The sequence below is a fragment of the Melospiza georgiana genome, chromosome 6 (genome assembly GCF_028018845.1).
Source record: "Melospiza georgiana isolate bMelGeo1 chromosome 6, bMelGeo1.pri, whole genome shotgun sequence".
NCBI classification, from domain to species: Eukaryota; Metazoa; Chordata; class Aves; order Passeriformes; family Passerellidae; genus Melospiza; species Melospiza georgiana.
Window position 1 is genome coordinate 17,092,478 of NC_080435.1, and position 23,534 is coordinate 17,116,011.

The 23,534-nt window shown below is 38.4% G+C and overlaps 1 protein-coding gene across 1 annotated transcript in view; it reads right to left on the bottom strand.

The window, feature by feature from the left end:
- Positions 1–8,438: 8,438 nt before the first annotated feature.
- OTOG (otogelin) overlaps positions 8,439–23,534 on the bottom strand; it is a 93,013-nt gene continuing 77,917 nt past the window's right edge. The window contains exons 43-56 of the mRNA XM_058026465.1: positions 23,213–23,407; positions 22,128–22,340; positions 21,285–21,389; positions 20,827–20,937; positions 19,496–19,597; positions 18,902–19,000; positions 18,516–18,556; positions 17,915–17,990; positions 17,258–17,436; positions 16,348–16,452; positions 15,817–15,936; positions 14,937–14,982; positions 10,289–10,368; positions 8,439–9,016 (exon numbers count right to left, since the gene is read on the bottom strand). Coding sequence (XP_057882448.1) covers positions 8,816–9,016; positions 10,289–10,368; positions 14,937–14,982; positions 15,817–15,936; positions 16,348–16,452; positions 17,258–17,436; positions 17,915–17,990; positions 18,516–18,556; positions 18,902–19,000; positions 19,496–19,597; positions 20,827–20,937; positions 21,285–21,389; positions 22,128–22,340; positions 23,213–23,407 — 1,673 coding nt within the window. The 3' untranslated portion in view covers positions 8,439–8,815. The remainder of the gene's footprint in view (positions 9,017–10,288; positions 10,369–14,936; positions 14,983–15,816; positions 15,937–16,347; positions 16,453–17,257; positions 17,437–17,914; positions 17,991–18,515; positions 18,557–18,901; positions 19,001–19,495; positions 19,598–20,826; positions 20,938–21,284; positions 21,390–22,127; positions 22,341–23,212; positions 23,408–23,534) is intronic.

A 23,534-nucleotide genomic window follows, 5' to 3' on the forward strand; every position in this document is an offset into this window, starting at 1 on the left:
AATTTTCTATGGTTGAACCTTGAACGTGAATCATTATATTACAATGTACTTATTGATTTCAACAGGAAGAGGATTAAGCCCAGAAAATCAGGTTAGGAACCTGAAACTGGACTGAGGAAAATGGAATTTTTCTGGTACTAAAAACTTCTTATGTTATGTAAAATACATTAGAATTTTAAGTATGAGATTTGGCCATTTGGAAAATATTCTTAACATCTTGAACTCAGCAGAGCTGTGACAAGGTCAGTGGACTGAAAATCCAATTAGTAACCAGGAATAAATAACCTAGTACTACACATATTATATCATCATATATACATCAATATCTGATTTTACCTACTTGCACAAACATATATAAATTGTAATGGTGCTTAAATGGAATATTGAACAGGTATAAAGAGAAAACATTTGTGAACACTGAGTGCTGTCTGTTCGCCACCAGTATCACATACACCATTGGATGTATATATATACATTATATATACATGTATATAATATATATGCACAAGGAATACACATAGTGTAGATACACTTCAAGTACAACCAGGACATCAAATTGAAATTTATTTTTCAGTTTCCCTGTTTTCAGGAGCCTTTTCAGTTATTACCTGTTCATTGGAAGTACCAGGCTAACTCAGACATAGGTGTTTAATTTATGGGAGGGAAAGCAACACAAATACCAGCTGCACATCCCTGCATGCATTACTATTTGCTAAAACTGGTGACAGAAGCCCACTCCCCACATAATTTACCCAGAAGCCTCCCTTGTAAAAGTTCTTATTTTTAAAGTTTGCATTTTAGACAACAAAATAATTTGGACAGAAATTTTCTGTAATGGATATTGTCCTCCTTAAGTTTGCAGTGTGTGCTACCAAAGATTCCACATTCAAAAAACATTTCTCAATTGCTCTAAGGCTTTTCTTGCACAGAGAACAGCAGTATCTCAAAGACTGCTGCAAAGATCTTCAACTGCTTTGAACTTCAAATGACTTGGTAACAAAAACAAGCTCTGTAAGCACTGAGCAAGTCACATACTTTGGTGAGTAAGCACACAAGTCACTGAAATTTCCAGCTTATTACAAATACTTAAATCAGAATAAGCTATGCCTGAGAAGAGGAAAAATAATTAATTAAACTTCAGCTGGAAGACAGAGATGGTGGTAGCATATTGATGGAAATCACTCCTGTGGTACTTTCTCATTCTTATTTGAAGCAGTTTGAGGCAAACATAAAAGGCTGATAAAATATTTAGAGTTATACAAGGAGATTTGAACTAGAATATGAAAGCACTGGAAATGATAAACCTTTCATCAGGCAAGAGAAGAAAATGCAGCAAGGATAGGAAATTAATCCAAACTCACAGTCACAAGGCATCTGTCCCCATGCTCCCCTTCCCAGACACCCTCCAGCTACCTGAACTCTGGTGCATCAGTGAATCGTAGAATCACAGAATGGTTTAGGTTGGAAGGGATCATCTCATTCTAATTTCCCTTCCATGGGACACCTTCCACTATCCCAGGCTGCTCAGAGCTCTATCCCACCTGGCCTTGAACACTTCCCTGGATGGAGCATCTGCAACTTCTCCTGGCAACCTGTGCCAGTGCCTCACCACCCTCACATTGTCCTATTATCTAATTTTTGTCCTAATATCTAATCTAACCTCTTTCAGCTTGAGGCCCTTACCCCTTGTCCTGTCACTACATTCCCTTGTCACTCTCCACCTGCTTTGTAGGGTCCCTTCAGGTACTGAAAGATCACAATCAGGTCACCTCAGATCTGTCTCTTTTCCAGGCTGAACAAACCAAATTCTCTCTGCTTTTTCTTGTAAAAGAGCTGCTACACCCCTCTGATCATCTTTGTGCCCTCCTCTGGGCTCACCCCAGCAGGTCCCTGTCCTTGCTGTGCTGGGCCCCAGAGCTGATGCAGCTGCAGGTGGGCTCTGAGCAGAGCAGAGGGGCAGGATCCCCTCCCTGCCCTGCTGCCCAGGGGCTCTGGGTGCAGCCCAGGACACCTTTGGCTCTCTGGGCTGGGAGTGCCATGGCTGGGGCATGCCCAGCTCTCAGCCACAGCACCCCAAGTCCTTCTGGGCAGGGCTGCTCTGGATCTGCTCATCCCCAGCCTGTGCTGGTACCAGGGGCTGTCCTGACCCAGGAGCAGCCCCAGCACTTGGTCTTGTCAGACCCCATGAGGTTCCCATGGACCAGCTTCTCGAGCTTGCCCAGGTCCCTCTGGGTGGTCTCCTGTCCTTCATGTGTGCCAACCACCCCACCCAGCTTGATGTCATCTCCAAATTTGCTGAGGGTGCTTTGATTTATCCTTGGTGGGTCACAGGCTCTTCACTGTCACCCCCACGACTCATGTCCAGCTACCTGGCTCTCTACCAGCCCTCACACAGAGGCAGAAACAATTCTCTTTATTTCCAGCCCAGCAGTGCTTTGAGACATCAAGGGAAACAGAGCTATGGGGTTCATACTGCTTTAAAAAGCACACAACGAGGGGTGGTGCAAGCCCAGGGAAAGTGATACTACCAGAGTACTCCAAGCCACAAGACAGAAGGAAGATTTCTTGTTAAGCGGCAAAAGCTGTCTTGTAAAAGAGCAGATGGCACTAAGCTGGCACAGATGGCATGAAATCGTTTAGGGTAAATTGCAGTCTAAGGTAAATCTGTACAAATACTTTAATTCTGTTTCTAATAATTCCACTGTTAATGGAGTTAATCATCTGGTCACTCAGGAATAAGCCATTTGCACTGAATTCAAAAGTTAAAAATTGCCATATGGAAATAAGTAAACACTTCCATTACCCACTTCCACCAAGTAATTTCCAAGCCTTTCCAAAGTCAAATTAACGACACAATCTATAAACCCACAATTTTCCTTGCATTTTGGCTCTCCAAAGTTGACCTGACATGTTTCCAAAACTCTGAGGCACTGTATTTCACTTGGGAATAGGCACAGGATAGTGCTGCAAGAACATCAGAGCAGGCAAGAGCCATGAGCATCCCAGCACCTCTGTGCTAGCTCCAAGGTAGCCAGAAAGGAGCAGGGTGTGGGTCAGGAATGTTGATACCCAGCACCTACTATCACAATGAAGCTTGGTGCAGAGAGCAGAATGCCCAAGCTCCACAAAGGTGACACCCAGGGCATCTCATCTTTGGGCACAACCACCACGCTCTCCCCACCAGCAGCAAGGCTTCCACTCCAGGTAAAAGGCAGCAACAGCAGAGTTTGCCACCCATTACTCAGTCATGCATGAAGTGGAGCATCTGAAAAATGTTGCTGCATTCTGGAAACGCACTGCTCTTACTTGATATTGCTGTATAAGCATCAAACTATTTTGTTTTAAAAGCCATGGTAAATTTATGAATGAAACTGTGCAAGAGGGATTTAATGAGAGATCCATAGCAAGTGTTCAGTGGTCTGGATGTTGCCTGCCACCAGGGTAGCATAAAATCATTTGATAATTAGACCATGGCCGTGTAGGATTAGCATACCTTAAAAATATAGGGCTGCATTATTTTTATTTATATAACAGATGGATATTTTAAAAGGTCGTGCATTTTTTAATGAATGCAGCATCACGCCAGTGTTGACAGAAGATTTGGAAGTGTTACAGTATGACCAAATCTAAAGCCTAAAAACGATACCTTCCCTTCCCCTTGTGCTCCAGACTTGGAGCCAACAAAAAAATGTGCAAATGCTGTAAATTTCCTTCCAGAGATCAGCTTAAATACAGCATTTACAGGGCACTAGGTTATATTAACTTCCATTTCATGTAAATTACTGGTAATTAAAAGATTCTCATTATTACAGTTACCTGGAGGCCCCAGGTAACTGTAGCCTTTAGCCTTATGACACATGAATAGGATAAGAGAGAAACTTACTACCTCCAGTAATGCTGCACAAGAGCTGCACTCAAGCCCACTGCCATCAGTAACCACAGGACAAGTCAGTTTTCCTTCATTGTCAAGGGATGGACTTTTTCCCCACCTCTAATGCTGAAAATTCCAAGAGGCTCCCTTAGGTAATTTATTACAATTACCCTGTGTAATAAATTCATGATATTTGGGCTTGCCAGTCCCAGCTGAAGAAAAAACACCTCCTAAATGTTTTCAGTCAAAACATGATCCCTCATCTCCTTTCTGCTCCTTTTCCAGGGCAGAAATTAAAAGGATGAGAGTCAGGATCTAAGGTATTGGTATTTCAACTAAATACTTGAAAATAAGAAGTTGCCATAAAACCATTTTTAACATTTTAGGGATTTTAATCAAACATGGTGGGGTTTTTTGTTGTTGTTTTTGAGTTGTTGGTTTTGTTTTTTTTTTCATTCAAAGTTGTCTCAAGTAGATACAATAAACATTTATTTATATTTCCTAGATAGATTTCATTAAATTCTGGGAATCACATTACCTTTAATATCTTGGAAGCCAAAAGCTTAGAAAGCAAGATCAGAAATCACCTGCAGATCTCAAGCCAATATCTACACAATGAAAAGATTACAAAACAAAACAAAAAAAATTAAATTCACTCACCTTATGGACTTTTTCCAGCTAATGGAAGACACTGCCATGGAAATAAACACATGACATATTTGCAAATTCAGCTGTGCTTTTCCATCTTGAAGATTTGGCTGATGATGATGTCCTTCTGCAGCTCTAGAGATACAGGGATAGTTTTATAGCTGTTACACAAAGTAAGTATTCTTGGAAACATGCAGGAATCACCAAACAGGACAAAGGACACTCAATTCAGCTTCATGCAAACCAAATATTACCATTAATATTGGTTGTCAGGTAAGATATGCCATAATCACTATCAGAGTAGCTGATTTTTGAGCCTGTTGAGGTATCTTTAACCATTAAAGATAAATTTAATTCCAACTAATTTTAATAGTCCAAAAGCAAATTACCTAACCATATTTTACCATCTGGGTTCTCTCCACAGTGAAAAGGAAAGATGGCACATCTGGAGGATAAATCACCATATCAATCTTGGACACTTATTTAGGATGGGTTGAGTCACTCTCTGGATGCAGCTCTCTTTGGTGATGGATGGAGCCTGGGCACCTGAGCTAATTCAGATATCTGTGTTACAAACAGCTGATGTGAGGTGACATGATCAAAGCCTTGGTCAGAAGTCCATGCAGAAAGCAGATCTGAGGGGATGGCAGTCTGTCAGGTGCTATTTCTGAAGAGGTTAGGTGTCTTCATCACACTAAGAGGGGATTTTTCCAAAAAATCACCATCTGCATAGCAGCTGTTACCTCGTTTTAATTATTCATAGCTAGCCACTTGTAGAGGGGAGAGAGATGGTGGTGTGGGCAGAGATAAGAGTGAAGGCAAAATTTTTTGAATTATTTTGGTCTGACTTCATGGGCTGCATACTTAAAAGCTATCTGAGGGGGTGTAAGTTATTTAACTTGTGACTAATAGTTCACATTAAACTGCAGCCCAGCAGATGCCAATATCCCAGATTAATTTACCAAACCACCAGGCAGCCCTATCACTAATTAGAGGAAGCATTACTCAAGAGTCCTGAGTCCAGATCATGTCCTAATAACCCCAGAGAGTGAGCATTTAGAAAACACAATTTATATCATTATATTTCTTCTTAAAGATCTTTCTCAAGGGCCAACATCCATGATATTCAAGAGTCCAGCTGCCAAATCTCATCTTTTCCTGTGAATCAAGGCTGGGTAAGCTTGCTTGAGGTAATACAAAAAAAAAAAAAGTTTTTTAAATGAGATGAAAATGGGCAATCATCACTGTAACAACAAACCAATGTTTTCATACTCAAATATGAAAGTTTTTATTCAAAGACGGAAACCCCCTAGCATTAGGAAGGTTTTAATTCCTAGATTTAATAAACACAAGCCTGTGATGATTCCCTCCCAACACTGAGAATCAGTTTTGTGAAGAAACTCCATGCATGCAAGCACATGTGAGAAGACCAGGAGTTACTGGGGTGGAATAAAGTTCTGAGAATTTCAAAGAAATGTTAAGAAGCAGGTAAGTTTCAAGCAAAGGATTTAATATAAAGAAAATAAAATTGGTTTAGGACTCAGTCATAGTTACAGCCCAAGTACCTCCAGCATGGAAGGGTCAGATGAAACTCCCATGGAAGCTCCTTTGGCTTCCAAAGATGTAGAAGTACAGATAGAGGACATCTCTTTCCAGCTGAGCTGCTTTGTGCAACTGCACAAGGTAAGGGCCTGGGTGGCTTTGAACAACTCCAGATAGGCTGAGGATGTGTGAAGGAATTTAACACAGGGGCAGGATTAAAGTGACTTCCCCTGCCACGTCAGAGGCTGTTTGAATCTTTTCCCTTGTTTCTCCCAGCATAAGCCTAAAGTTTGCAAAAGCAGAAGTAGGGACCTAGCACAATATTAATAATTTTACTGCTGAAGTAGCAGCAGCAGCAGTGTTTGATTATGCTTACCAGACACACTACTGTCAGCTTTCTGCTCTCTGCCTGCATTAACTTTTCTCTTCAACCAACAGCAGAAAGTTTGGATCTCAAATGCTTCTCAGAGTTACTGCCTTGAGCTGATAAAACAATCAGCTCTCTGCTCAAGTGGCAAGAGGAGGGACCACACTGCAGCAGAGGGAAAAGTGTTGGTTGGCCTAATTCCTGCTCTAGTTCTGTCCCTCGTGGTGGTGACATTTCGAACTTCACACAACTATCATCTCAGCTGAGAGCAAAAGAAGTGTCTCTTAATTCCAGCCCTCTAGGATGGCATCTGCCAGCTGGTAAACTAAGGAAGTTTGAACTTCTCCTTTGAAAATGCCAAAGCATGAATTTTAAGCACGTGGTGTCAAGGATTTAACTCTGCTCAATGCGTTATAAACAGTGTTTGTTCCCTCTGGATTTCCAAAGATGGACTTCTCCCAAATTCTGTCCCTTCTTGTAATTTAGAAGACAGCTTTGAGAAAGGAACATCATCTGCAAAGAGATCAGGGACTGCACAAACAGCAGGTAGAGCTTAAAGACACGTTTGGCCCTACGTACAGAAGGATGACCATCACTACACAACAATTACTCAAAACACAGTCCACACACATTGCAGTCAAACTGAAGGTAAAATCAGAAAAAATATGGAAAGAATATGTGCAGAAATTCATGTTCTTTTCCCTCTGTTTTTCCAGAACAATCTGACAGTGTCAGAGTTGTGTTGTTACAGTGATGAACAGACGTTCTCCAATTTTTGTTTTGAACAAAATTACATAGATGAATTTTGCATTTCTGAGGCTGAAAGTGAACTGTGATGAAATCAGGAAAATATATAGATTTTTTTAAATCCATGAGCAAGTCGTCTCCTTGATGTACTACTTGTGATGTCAGTAAACCCTAAAATTACCCATGCACACCACTGAATAAGAAAATTAGTAAGTAGAGTGTGTTTCATCACATGGCAGTAAGCTGCTCTAGCAATGATAGCAAAATTAATTGTAACAAAATAAGACTTCCTGTTTTTTATTAGTTATTGTAAGAATGAAATGTACAGTATACAAAATTAATATCAAAAATGTTCACATGATTGATTTTAACAATGCATTTTTCTTTGGATTTACTGCAGACAAGCAGCTTCCAAAGAGAGGTGCTGAGATCTATTTACTCAAAGATCTCAAGTGTATCACTGCATGCTATCTACAATTTCAATCTACAAAACAACAGCTACTGAATTTTTACTTAATCTCAATGGCATTTGTTAAAGAAGAAGAGAATAGTAACATGAGCTTAAAGAAGAAAAAAATCAGTTCATTATAAAAAATTTAGATTTTCAAGTTCATAAAAAATTGCTTTTGAAATTTCAAACCTTACAATTGTACATTTTGAATTTCAAGCACTTACCATAAGAAGTTGCATCTACTATACAGGTGACAAAGATTTTCAATTTTGTTTTTCTTTGAGGCACTTACATATAATCCTCATTTTCTTTTTCCTAATGAACTTTCACATCTTTAAAATTAGTGTTAAACAATGTTCATTCTAAAGAGACAATTTAAGTATGGTTTCATTTCATAAGACGAAAGTTTTCATTTAAGTTATACCTATAAAAAGGAATATAAAAAGGTTTTCACTTTTTAAATCTGTGTATTTCCAGTTTATGTCATATTGTTTAGCAGAAAGATAAAGTGACTAATGGCTAATCTAGATAGCCTAAAGACAGCAGATCTGTTCCATGAACACATGCTTGCCATAATGCTTTTCACTACAATATAAAATACATTAGAAAAACTGAAATGATTCACAGGGAGTGTTACATACAGTTATCAGTATCAATAACGTTTCCCTGACTAAAAAAAATAAATCCTACATTGAATTTCTTATACATGCTCTACTTAGCAACAGGAATATGATTTAAACTGAAAATTCTTCTCATGTTGTCCAAAGAATTTTTCTTAAAAGACTAAACATACTTGCATAATTAAAATGCTTTCAAAGCAGTGACCGGCTGCCAGGTAAGTCAGGCAATGATGTAAAACTGGAATGGGGGCTTGACAAAGGGTGGATCAGCCTTGCAGAACAAAACATATGGTGCTCTTGCTCTTTAGATGTCACTAATGTAAATCACCTTTTATGTTGGCACATATCACAAGAACCCTTAAAACAATCCCTGTGAATGAAAATGAAGACAAATCATAATACAAATGATGCAAAGGCACTTTTCAGAAATTTAGGAGAGTCCAAATGTATTTGTGGTCTTTAGCAGTAAACTGGTGACATTAAGGGGATTGGCTATTGTGTTTTTAATAGATAAACTACCATAAAATTACGCTGTGAGCAGCGGGGCTTGCTGCTTTCTTTCTCTACTTTTAAGACCACTGGCAAGAGCAGTCAGTGGGCTCTTGGATGGAGTAGCTGACCCAGGTGGAGTTGCTGGTGCAGTACAGCTGCACAGTCCTCCTCTGCAGCCCCAGCTCCCTGCAGCACTTGCAGAACCGGGCGTAGGTGTTGATGTTGTAGTTGTAAATGCTGGCAGAGGGGCACTTCCCATCACATGAAACGATGTTCACCTGGCAACACACAGGCAGTAATTAACAAATGGGAGCAGGCAGGAGAGTTGGGGGTTCTCAAGGAACTCTGAGGACAACAGGCACCCAAATCCAATAGCAAAGCAGTGAGAAACGTGGATGTATTTCTTCTACCCCCTTATGAAATCCCATTACATCTGGAATTACCTCTGACGTGCACTGCCCAGACAGGTTTCAATGTCAGTATTACTGATGTTAATGATGAGTTTTCTGTCAATTTCAGTAACAGATTTGCACTATTTTAACAAACAAGCAATTTCAGGTTTGAATTTTAAAGTATTCATAACAACCTTGGCTTGAACACAGCACCAAATGTTCTTTCCACAGCTCCCTGCAGTATTCATTTCAGAGATACACTGATGCAATGTTGCTATACTGGGTATCAGCAAGGAGGAATAAAAGAACCAATCCTTTGGAAAGCCGAGGGGAATTACTACTAACGACACCAAATGTGTAATGTAGACTGTAAGACAAATAGGCTTAAGAATCTGATAATTTTTTTTCAAATTTAATAGTCAGGATTTGTGTTTCTGTTCAATGAAACACTGAGAGTAAATTTCCTGGCTGCTCAACAGCTTACTCTACTAAATGTACTCTTGGAGTCATTTTAGAGGCTACAGCTGTTTCCCTACTCTCTTTTATTACAGCTTTTCCAGGCGCTCTTGCACATCTCACACGAGACGTTTGTCTGCGCCCTTGCTGCTGCTCTCAGTCAGTCTCACTGCTCAGCAGGACATGGTCCGTGTCCTCCAACACTAAATCCTTTGATAGACACACAGATAGTGCCTCATTCTTCCTTCACATTTCACAGTGTGCTCACGCTGCTGCCTAAAAAAAGCTTTCAGGAGCCAGGATTCCTTTCTTCATGAAGTTGGCATTCAAACACCATCCCTGGGCAGATGAAAAATTACACACATCTGCAGTTGTTTTAGCTGTAGAGTATCAGGGCAAGGTTCAGTTTTAATAGTTAATTTGCATAGAGTAACTGCAGTATGGGGTGAAATAAGACTAAATTGGCATGCACCTAAATGCACACACAATAAAAGAAGCAGCCTCCTTTTTTAGTTATTGAGAAGATGATTGCTGAGAATGTAGGGAAGCATTAAAACGGCTCTGTGAAACACAGAAACCTCTGCCTCTGCAACAGAGATGGAGACAGTGGTCTTGTGGAACCTGAGTTCCCTTTCTTCCTTTTTTTAACTGCTCAAAATTTTTCTCTTCTATAGAAAGAAGTCACAATGGCTTTCTACTTACTGGTGTGTTACTTCTGCAGTCGTTCTTGCGGATGGTCATCCTGACAGTCACCTTCTTACAGAATTTACCATCTTCCTTACCTACAAAATGGGCATAGATTTAAAAATATCAGCTCAAATTTCTAACATTTCAGAGACAAGAACACTCCTGACCATTTAATGGATTCAAGAGACACAAAGAAGAAAATACCCAGTGCATCACTGCGTACACAACTTTGGTGAAGTAACATTAGCTGCACATTGAATCACTTTTAAGATTATTTCACTCATTAAAGTATCTCTTTTTATTTTTAATAACAACTATAAAAGGTTTATTCTTCACTCAGAAGCCTTTTATGAGTAAGTTTACTGTTTTCAAAAATTTTTATAAAATTGATTAAACTCTCTGTGAGAAGACTTGGTAATTATTCTAACACGTTAAAGATAACAAATGGTATCATTATTAAAAGATACATTTCTTAATAAATTAAAGTGTATTTTCTGTGAAATAAATACAGCAAACTTTAATAGCAGCATTTGCATTCCAGTGGTGTAAATAAAATTTAAAATAAGCACAAAACAGAAGCTGAAGAAGAACAGGGCTTCAGGGAGGTTTACATTTCTGCATGTTTTCATTAAATCAAAGAACACCAGTGAAAAAATGAAACTTTTATTTTCATTTTCATTAACATTTCCACGGGTTTTTTTTACAAGGCACACAGATCAAATAAAAGAGATCACAAGAACACATGAAATTAAATGAGGAGTTCAATTTAATTTAACAAGGGAATGCCAAACATTGGAAGCAAAACAAAGATGTTTGGTGTAAAGCTCAGTTTCAAGAGAACAGGAAGAGCAGTATCTTCTGAGGATGATTCCCTCTGTGCTGATAAACCCCATCAGGCTGCAGATCTGTAAGAGAACCAACAGCCCATTCCTTTAGAAGAGTTTCCACTGTTTCACACCAGGTTTTACACACCATGATGCAGTCCCCAATGACTCCCCCCTTACAGAACCGCATTCTCTTTGAGCCAAGAAATCCAAAGATGTTGACAAAAGGGAAATACTGCTAGCTCCAGAAAAGCAAGGGCAATAAAGGATTCACTGCTTTGAACAGTACCCAATATCGAACTGTGACACAATTTAATTACATCTTGATGCACAATGTCCAGTTCTGTGCTCTAATCCCTGTCAAACGAGTAATACTGCTTCTTAGAGAAACAGATTTTAAATGTTGTCTATTTGGGGGTTTTTATTGAGATTTTTTTTGTTGTTTGGGGGTTTTCTTGCCTTTTTTCAAAATTATATAAGCCTGATATTCTTCCTAGACATAGCAGAGTTTTCTACAACACGACAGAAAGGAGAACAATAAATCTTCTTGGAAACAAATAAAAACCTACAGACAAATGTCTGGCTACTGCTTGACTGTCACTGAATTATGTTTGCTTAGGAAAAAAGTAAATTGAGAAATGAAGGAAAAAATAAATTGATTTTAAAAAAACCCCAACTCACCATTATTTTGTGTTTTTCACAGTTCTTTTCATGGTTCTTTCTTCTTTTACATTATACATGGTGTGTAGGGTGGAGAATTCAGTGCAGCTGTGACTATGACTTCATCCAGGCTATGATGAAAGTACATTGTATCTCATACAAAATAAATATAAATTGTATTTCCATGCATGCATTCTAATATCCATTGCCTTTTTAATGAGCTTTACAACAAATATACATTTACATGAAGAACCTTACAAAACATGGGAGCATTTTAAATGTGTCATAATAGAATGAGATTCTTTTGCACCATCTGTATGGTTGAAAATCCTTGCTTGGTTTTTGTGTTGACTCATAACACTGTGGTCATTTGTTGTGACAGCAATATGAAAGAGAAATGCAGATTTTGATTCAGTAGTCCTGGAGTCAGAAGTGTAGTTAGATGTAGGATGTATCCCTCAGTGGTGTACAAAATTACAGTCAACATAATCTCTCTTCCAGAAATTTAGAGGGTTGTTTTCACAAAATAAATGCCAAAACAAGCATGTTACAATTCAAAGAATTAACATGCTTTATGAAAAAGAACAAAGATAATCTCCAATTTTCATGGACTAAGCACAGGCTTGCTGTTTTCAGTACATTGTCCTAACTATGGATGGGAAAACAATTACTTGCTTCTACTGTACACGGCACTGGAAGCAAAACCATATGACACATCATCTGCAAAAATGTGGCTGACATAAGAAGCTTTAACAAGCAAAGCAATTAGTCTCTATGTTCTAGTGCACTGTAATTAGTTTACCCTCTATGTTCTAGTGCACGATGGAATTAGTTTACCCTTTTAAACACAGCAATTTTACACATGCAGCAAGCTAAAGACTATGCAAGTGCTCACTACCAACAGTACATTGTTGGCTGACAACAATGCACCGCCCACACAGTGCAAAGTGAGAAACAACCAAAAAAAACCAAAATGGAGCCACTCTGAGCAACCATGAGCAGCTGTGCTACACTGCAGCTTTGGCAATAATTGGGTGACGAGAGGTCTGGCGCTCCTATCAGGGAGTACATTGTTGGAAATCAACAATGATGCTGTTTGGGTTGGTCCTACTTATTTCAGGAAAAGGTACCTGTGTGACAGCCAGCATAGGCTGTAGGAGTGACTGGGCTAACAGGGAATGGGAGGAGCACTGACACTGAAGAACCTGGTGAGAATATTACACATTGAACAGAGCACGTGTTACAGAGGGTTTCTGGAAGTATGAAAACATTTGGGAGTTACTAGATTTTGGAAAACAGAATTCAGCTTTAAGATGTTTGTACATTTCAGGATCACAGAATGGCTGAGGCTGGAAGAGACCTCTGGATGTCACCTGGCCCTGCTTCTCTGCTGAGGCAGGGATGTACCAGCAGCTGAGTACCACATCCAGGCATTGCTTCATTGTTAACCTCATGTGTAAACCAGGAAGGATCTGGTCTACCTTGGTATAGCCAAGCCAATCTGGTGTCCTGAGTCCTGTATGTCCTTTGGGGCTACAACAGAAATAGAGTAATTTCCTCTCTAGGTTTTGATGGAGCTCCTGGCTCTTCATTTTCAAGATTAATTAAAACTGAAATTGAAAATCACAATTGTTTCTAATGGCGAATTACCTCAAAAGAAAACAAAACACTGATAATCCTTCTCATAAAACACCTCCTAGAATTACAGCTGGCTGACAGCTCTCATGGCAGTTTGCTTGGAGTCAGAATGAGCTACATGATTCACAGAGGTTCTGTGTTGTCCACAAACAGGTGTGAAATCAAAACTCTAGTAATGTACTTGTAAATGCATCTCAGAAGTCACTGGGTTCCTCAAGGGTTTAATTTTACCTTGTGAGGCATGTCCCAGGCTAATTTACTTTTGTCTTTAACAACTAAGGAGCATGGTTATAATCTTTCTCTAAGCATAGCAGCAAGATCTGCCCTGTTGAAGAGTAGCTTAATGCATGTTTAACTGTCTCATTAATTTGTTCAGAAGCTGGTTTATTTGCCTGCTAGGGCACTGAAAGGCAATTTATGATCATCAAAAACTGATCTCAGAGTGCCTGAGAATCGAGAATTTGCCAAAGAACTAGGTAGGACAAGTGCTTGAAACACAGGTCCACCCCTGGGAAAAACTTGGTAATTATCATGCCTCTATAATGGGAGCAGAGAAAAAAAGCCCAGATAAATCTTGTACAGTTTCCATAAATTTTTTCCCAAAAAATGTAATGCAAGGCAGTAGCACCAAAAGCTACCTCCCAGCTGGCAGCACATAACCCACTGCAGGAACCGTGCACATGGTACCATGTCAGGTAGTCACAGCTGTGCAAGCTCCATCCCACCCAGCAGGAAATACTGCACTTTCTCCAGTTCTCTTCCCTGTCTGGAATGGGTCACTATTCCAGCCATTTATGCAAATTAAGTCAGTGGGTTTGCATTTTTAAATACTATTATACTGCCCAGTATAAAAAAAGTCAATAGTATCAAACTTCAGCCTAAGGCCTTCATGAGATCAACCAAAATGTTTCAGCTATGTAACAATGTGTTAAGAAAGAAAATTGTTTCTATTTTCTTGATTTCTATTAAGACACAATATCTTTCAAACTTAAATTTCCATTCTGGTTTTTTCCCCTCAGAGAATCTTTATTAGTTCTCACAAATAATCAAGTAGGGGAGAATTTTTAAATTGTAGAATGTTATAAAAGATACTGCCTGAAGGTTTTTTAAACTGTCTATTAATTACTATATTCATTAATTACAAAATTAACTTACAAACCACATAGATCAATCTCCATTTTCACAAAATATGAAGATATTAATGTAGATGAAGCACTGTTTTAAGGTGCCTTTTAAAATACAGCACTTTTTATTTTACCTAATGCAGTACCTAAAATTTTACACAAGAGCTACAAAATTGTTGAGGTAGCAATTTCAGTGACCTGACCAGTTACAATCACTATCAGTGGAGTAAATGTTTCCATATTAAAGTGTTTCCTTTTGATTTAACTCCACTCCACATGCATTAGTTACATGAGTAAACCTGGGAAAAGCACAGGCTTTGAGATGTGAATCAAGCTTTTATATGGGAAATTATTCACTTTATTCATAAGGTAAGAGATCACAGACTTGTGAGGCAGCAGTTGTCAATAATCACTTACATGTTTTGCAGCATCCTTCTAAGAATGGCACAACATAGCCCCCAACCTGACCAAGAGAGAAAATAAAGAGGAAAAACTTGATTTTTTTCAAGCATTCATTCCCATGTATCTGCACTATTAGAAATATCTCTCAGATAAAGGTCTGCATCATTGTTCAGGCAAATGCAACACTCTGGTGAATGGATGAAGGTTTGGCTACACAGCTGAGACAGCTCTGAGGAGCCAACCCACTGCTATTTGTGAGGAAGAACTGAAGCCACTCAGTTCCTGCAGGACTCCTCCCTGCTTGTGTAACATCATCCACCAAACAGAATATCTTTCTATCCACATGTAAATGTAAAACTATAGAGAGCAGCAAGAGAATTCTCCTTGCCTCCATTCCCTGGCACTTAGAATAATCTTGTTTGCATATTCAAATAAAATTTTTGCTCTTGCTCTAAAACTAGTTCATAAAACTTTACGTGCCGCTGTAGATGCTCCTGATTTTCAGACAATCTTGCCTTTTTTCAATGTTTTTGATCATTACGCTGAGTCACATTGCTATACATCAAAAATGTTAGAAAGAGGAGGTTCAGCCCACAAAAACATCCAAGTTCAGACAGTTGTATGAAGACTAGTTTGATATTACAAACCCCAATTAAAATAAATATTCTAAGAACCAGAAGAACTGTGTCCAGCTCTGTAAATCAGCAGCCCGGTGGCACAGTAGTCTGATGTGTGGCCATCCCTTTCACCTTTAAACGTCTAGCAAAATATACAGGCACTACAAAAATTAATAATTTCTCCCTTCTTGAGAAAAAAAGCATCTTTTGTCAGAGCAAAATCTTTTCATGCAAACATAAATCACAGCTAGAATGCAAACAGTGATTTGGACACTGACCTTGACACATTCAGTTTCATTAAAGGGTGGGCACCCAACTGGAGAGGACACCAGAACTGGTCCTATTGCTGTGTTGGTGCATTCATATCTGATGCAGCTTGAAATCCAAACAGCACCAGGCTGTCAAACATTTTAAAACAGAAAATTTACTCAGCAAAAACAGTATTTTAAGTGTTAATTTAAATATTTCATTGAACAAGATCTTGCTTGAATCAACAGTAATACAGCAAAAAACAATTTAAATGCATATTCTGTTTAAGTACTGCATTTGAAAGTCCAATAAAAATACATAATGTTAAGCAGGTTCTAAAATAGTCAAGTTGATGGTAATTTTTTCATATATATCGGAATCCTTTAATTTTTGTTGACAGTTATATGGTTGACTTTCCAGGAAATTAATATTGTTTACATGCAAAACTATTCCTAGTATTTGGCCAAATAAAGCTCTTTTCTGCACATTTTTTATGTACAGTATTTTGTGATTTTTGCTGTCTTCTAAATATTTTGAAGGAATAAAATATGCAAACTCACCTTAAAACTGGTAACTGTGCCATTGCTGAAAGTGTGGAGACAAGACAAGTTCTTGCAGCTACCACAGCAAGTTGTCAAATCTTTTGGAGGCTGATAGACTTGGTTCTGCCAAAATCAAATGGATTACTCCTTGTGTAAAATCATCGTGCAGCTCAATGTTTTACTACTGTAACAGGCAGATTTTTTTCAGGTATCTGATTCTAGGCATATTTTTAAAATAACTTTCAAAACCACATGGCTTACACTGGCACTGCACACCCGTGAGGCTTTTATAAAATACATTTAATCTTAAGTGACGTAAAAGGGGAGGAGTTCCAAATCTGAGAGAATTAACTGGTCTTTCTACCATTTTCAAATGTGACAGCTTACTTCAAGAACCAGTGAAATCTTAACTTTTTACACATTAGCCATTAAGTAGTTATAAAATCAGAGAAAAAAAAATCTGTACAATATTCCCATGGTTATGTATAATATCTTGTAAAAAGACAATGTAACATTTACTTATTTTATAAAGCTGTTTTCACTGCATTTAGAATTCTTCTTCTATTCATAATTATTCTCTTTCTGATTCTTATTCAGCTAATGTCTGCCAAACTGGAACTTGTACCAGTTTGCACAAAATGCAGCTGAAGCTCTGCAAGGATGCAAGGAGGCAGCACACCATTAATCCAAGGATTCATTCACTATCTACTTGAATTTGTGTAAGATTTATGCAGCAGAGAAAACAGTGGAGGGAGGGAGACTCTTCAAACTTCCATCAGAATTGTTGTAGCATATCATTAGAGGGAGATATCCTAATTAGTCTTTCCAACTTGCTCTATGACTCTCATCTGCTCAACAAAACCCTGAATCACAAAGTAATTCAGGCCAATGGACACAATACACTGGTTTAAATTTCTGAATTCCTTACAGCTTTGCACTTGACACCACAGTCTATGGAAGATGTGTTTATTTTGTAGTATTTAGTGGAGGGATCAACCACATTTGTACAATAGGAAATATGGCAAATGCCATCTGCACTGTGCTCCACAATCCTCTGCCCAGGAAGCAGCACTCCTCTCTCATCACTCAGGCAAACTTTGTCTCTCACTGCAAGAAAACACAAACAGCATTCTCAGGACATTCAGCTGGGCATCAAAACTCCACTGAAAACATTCCAAATGGTGAAACAGGAATGGAAAAAGCTACTCTACCTTTTTTAGACACTTTCAAACAAATCATTTATAGTAAAGTAATGTTTCGCTGCAGTCACCAAATCTTTTCAAATATAGCCATGCATGAAAACTGCATATATAATATTTTATTTGCTGCACCCAAGTGACAGTGCAGGCTTCTCCAACTGTTTTATTTTGTAAGACTACTTCAGGATAAGAAATGTACCTGAGAAATGTCTATTTATCCCCAGTAATTACAGAGGATATAGAGGAAAATTAACACTATTTGTGAATTAAGTAAATTAATCCTGTCCTCTTTAGACATGTTCAAAGTGAATGCCTGATTTTTAATTCCTAATTTCCCTTAGCACTTGAAAGGCTATTTCTTTGAATTAAATTATTTTCTGACTTACCACATTTGTACTTCACACAGTTACAGACATTTTCTGTACTGTTCTGAAACAGTTCATCTATCTGAAGTTTCTGCCCCTGAGGGTATAAAAACAAACAAAAAATTTCAGATGAAACAACAGTAGGTATTCTTATTTGTATCATCTTTTTCTATTAAACAACTTTCCTGCAGAATTTGGGTAGCAGTATGTCTTGAAGGTTCTGCTTAGTCAGCAGCCTGAGTGCATGATGTATGTTAACACATTCACCATAACAAATAATATTAACTGTGATGCTTGAAAGCATTCAGTTCAACCCTTTAAACCCAACATTTCATCCTAAATTTTATATTCTGTGTGCATGAAAGCAGTCCTGATCAACTAATATACTGGGGCAGAATATGATAATAAAAAGCTCTGGAAATATCAGGGCTGTAGAGTACTGCAAGGTATTTAGACTTGGGTGGCTTATAAAAACTGTATATATATTACTCTAAAGAAATTTTCTAAAAAAGAGGTGATGTTGTGCCATTTCATATTTCATGGATAAAACTATTATTCAGACACTGATAAAGAGATTTATTAAGAAATTATTAAAAGAATAGTGACAAGATAAATTTCATACCAGTTTGCACTGTGGTTTGGGGATTGTTTCACACGCACATTCTGAAACAAAATACATCCGAAACAGTAGGTTAGCAATTTATATGCCATTTGCTTACAACAGAGCAATAGAGAGAATAAAAATTCCAGATATAAAAGTCAGCAAACCCAACACAGGAACTCTTACAAGACTTTCAAGATAGTAAATAACCCACTTTGGAAATAAATTCTACAGGATGCAAGAAAAGCAAAACAGGCAGATTAGGAAGTTCTGCAGCACGAAGTGACTTTTCTGTATCATTTGTTTGTGAGCAGCTCACAATGGTGTAGCTGGCTGAAACCAAGGGGCCAGAGCTGCTGTCACCTCTCATTGCGTAAGGCAGCTTTGGTGAAAATCAGTGATTTTACCACATGTCCGGAAGGGGCAGCACTTCTCCGGGCTCCACACCTCCACCAGGGACATGCCCAGCACGCACCTGAACTCAGGACAACGATGGATTTCACAGACTGAAATCAAAGGAAAGGAAGAACAATAAACACAATGTTGTCACTTGTAGATGAGTGGAAACATTAATCAAGATACAGTAAACTACTTACAATAAATACATTTGGATAACATCTTTGACTGTTAGATTTCAACTGATAACAGTATGGAGTACAAAATACTCTAGACAAGTATTTAAATAATTTTAAATATCCAGAATTTGAGGTCTGAAACTACTCACTTGTAGTGAATTCAAGGCCTGAAACTACTCACTTTTAGTTTCAGGCCTCAAATTCTGGAAACTTAAAATTATTAAAATCTGGATATTTCATGATACAGATATCAGAAAATGCCTTACACACATGAAGTTTTAAAAGTAAAGATTATTAGTTCAGGACTACAGATGATAACTTGCTTATGCTTGTATCTCCAATCCACCACTTTGACACTGAACATCAACCCTACAAAATTTCCCATGTTCTCTGCTATTGAAAATATTAAAATCAGGTCAAACTTACTGCATTGGTATGTAGGGCAACACCTGCCAGTAGTGTTGCCATCCACAATGAGAACTTCTCCTTCCTGACATTTGGGAATTTGATCCGAGCAAGCCCCGCATGCTGGAGAAAACAATTATCTAAATTTAAAACATTGGAAGAAATTTTACTACTGCCTAGAAAATTTGCTATAAGCTTGTCCCAGACTCACATAAAAGAGAGCAGAGGTGCTCTGCATTCACTGCTTATAGACCCTATACAAAAGGCTAATTTTCAGTGCAGCTTGCCCCTTTTTCCTTTGTTCCCTGCTATAGAGAATCAATAGGCTTTTTGTGAGCAAACATGATTTTCCCTCCTTCCCCTGTTATGAAAAATTTTTCTAGATCTTCTCTCCTGCTGTTGTTTTTTTCAGGAATCTTCAATCCTCAACAGAATGCATCTCCCGTGATCCCAGTGTTATCCTCCCACTTGAACACACGACAACCACAACAGGAACTTTTCAATATGTACACTGCAAAGACTCATTTTATAAAAAAGGAGTCAAAAAGGGACTCTGCAGACAGTGAGAGGAGCAAAATGCTGGCCACTGTTAATATACAATCAAACAATCTGATTGCTATAAATAACAGAATTTTAATTCACATTTCCAATTAACACTCAAATTTTTGCATGTAGAAAGTGCTTCCCCTTCCCAGATATCTGTTTGAAAATAAAATAAACTCCTTGAAATAAAATAAAATAAACAGCACCTCATTATCAGATTATTATCAAACAGAAAGCAATTGCATGGTAAGATTGGAGCTCATATACTAATGGCAAAAGTGCAATTTTATTATTGAATTAAGTCATGAAAGGCTAAACCCCAAAAGAACAAATAATAATAAATAAATAACAATAAATATGCATAATACTCTAATATGAGATATTTGTCATCAATTAAGATGGGCCATAGCTGAGACAGCAGGATACAGGGAATAAAAGCCTATATAACTTCAGTTTTCTTTCAGATAAAATATTTGTGTATCTCGTTCACACTGCATATGGATAATCTCAAAAGCCCTGAATTCTTTCATCCACCACAAGTCCTTTACTTGACCAAGGAATACTACCCAGTTACACAAAGCCATTCTGTGACTCTTAATGGTTGTTAGCACTTTTAGAAAATTAGTTTAATTAATTTTAGGTTGTTGGCATATTTTAGAAAATTAATGTCAATGTTTTAATCACTTTCAAGCCTTCCTATGTTGGGACACCTAAAATACAAGGAGTCTTAATTGGCAAGATAATAATAGACATAACTGCATATGCAAAACCACACTCATAATCTCATGCAACCACTCAGGCTACTGTACCACATATATAGGAAATGCAGCAGGTATTCTCCACCCGAGCAGCAATCAGTGTTTGATCATGCTGACAGCTTGGCATCTGCTCCAATGGCTCACATTTTTCTGGATCACATTCTGAAAAAAGGGCAACAGATATATTCCCTCAGATGAAGCTCAGCATTCCTCCTGTGTTATACTATGTCCCAAGGAAAGGCAGTGTGGAGTACAGAGGTACTACCAGCTGCTTTAGAAAAGCTTTCACCTGGTATCCCAAGATCTTGCCTCATCATTTAACACAAGATTGCATCACATCTGCTCAAACTGAGGAACAGACCAACCCTGAGCTATAGACAAAAGTGAATTTTGTAAATGGCCATACTCACAATGGTACCTACACTACCCTTATCCTTCTGAGTCCATCCATTTAATTTATTCAATGTCTCTTACAGAGTGCCCTTCTTTACCTTTCAAAAGAAACCTACCACAAACGTAGCTGGGACAACAGGATTCTTCACTGTAGTAGGTGACCAACTTCTCCAAGCTGCTGCACTCGGGGATTAGGAGTTCACAGAGACTCTGATTACAAACTGCCACACAAAGGGAAAAAAAAGAGAACAAGCACCTTCTAAACTATGCATTTAGAGGTTGGGTGGAGCAGTGGCAAGCAGTATTTGCAGTTAGATACCCCAAAACTCCAAAATATAGGCATATCAAAAACACAGGGGAGCAACAAAAAACTCCCATGAGACAGGATACAGAAGTGCTCACCATTTGAGCACTCTCCATGAAGGCAACTTTAAACTAGAGCTGAGTCCTTGTGAGAATTAAAAATCCAAACCTCCTCTGGAAAACTCATGGCAACACCATACCAGGTGGTCAAAACATGAAAATTGCTTTCAGTTTCTTTTTGAAACTTTCTAAGCTAAGCAAGAATTAAGTGAAAAAAAAGAGATTTTCTATAAATTTTTACTGCTCACTTTATAAATCAGATAAACAATCACTGATTTGTTTTTCCTCAGAATTATGCAGATAATTTGTTTGTATTTGGATATTAAAAATAAACCAATAATCTCTACATTTGATGGAAACACAATTCATATTCAAATAAACACAGTGCTATTTCAGTCCTCCTATCCTCTACCTCAAAACCTACTGGATATTGAGCCAAACAGCTTCTACAGTTTTCTACATAATCTGTAAATTCAAACCAAAGCAATTTCCATTTTCTTCGAAAGCAGCACGTGTAACAGGAGAGCAAACCTCAGAGAAGGGAGATCTGCCTATTCCAGTACGTGCAGTATTCACAACCATGAAGGAACACTCACTACAGATCTTCTGAGGACAGCATGTCTGATCATCAGGAACAAGCAAGGCCACTTCTGCAAATCGCTGACACTCTGAACTGTGGATCTCTGAGCAGCTGTGCTCCACTGGGACTATGGTCTCACTGTCAACACATTTTTGCATGCAGCATCCACTCAAAGAAGTTCTCCAGATCTCACCCACGGCATGAGGGGCTCCTGAGCTGTCTGTACAGGCTAGACCAGGACAACAGAAAACAGAGTTTTTTAAATTCCTTTTAAATTCCAATTTTGATCACTATATTTTCCATTGTGGATGTGGATCTATTAAGTACAAAAAGTTCCAGCGTTTTAAAGGCTTGATTATGTCCATCACCCCACAAAACACTGAATGAGGAGACAGTCTGTGACTGAGTTTATACAGGAAAGCAAGACACTGAACACCTTGTAGAAGGTCCAGACCTCCAATTTGTTTCATGCCTCCACTGCAAGGCCAGTCACTTAAAATCCCAATCTAATCCTTCATTCTTAAAGTAACAATCTGAAAAGAAGTTACTTTTGTATTTCACGAATGTCAAAACTATTATTAATTTACAGTGCTTTAGCAGTCTGATTAATCATAAACTGATTCTTTAAGGTTCATGTTGTTAGGGACAAGAATTGGTCCATTATTTGGTGTGGTGAGGCAGAATTGCAGTGAAAATAAACAGGAATGCTGGCAGGATACACACGTTATTATTGAAAATGTGTAATTAACTGCTGCTGCATGTCATTTGAATGGGTATCAAAAGGTTGGACCTTGGCAAAGGGCTTGGGTGAAAAGGAGGCCAAGACTAACATGCTTACAATGACTGAATACATAAACTTAAGCAAAGACTTTGAAGAGCATCCTCCAGCTGAGAGAAAGTGTGCAAAATTGTGCATCACAAGGACAACCCCTGCTTCCTCACCTACACAGTTAATGTTTACTGGGTATCTTGAATCCTCAAGTGAATGACATATTCAGAACTCACACAACACCAAACCACCAGAACTCAACTTGTGAATAATGAAGTGTCTGACCACCAACTTGCAGAGATAATAAAGAAGAAAATCACATCCAAATATACCACATTTTTCTTCAGGAATACAGACAGCAGTATGAGTCCTGTGAAGGAGGGTCCCTGCAGCACAGACACAGCCTTCTGTCAGCACTGAGCAGGAGTCTGAGCCCAGAGGAGCCACATCCTTATTCTGACAGCTCTCTGGAACCTCACAGGCAGCTATGCAAGGCTGGTAGGAGAAGTTTTCAGAGCAGGGGAAGGCTGGGAAGGAAATAAATATATAAATCAGACATTGTTCAAGTTGTAATCCCACGAGACAACACTAAGAAAACACATTATTGTCCTCTTGTCAACTTCCTGTGCTCGCCAATTGAGTTGGATCTACCAG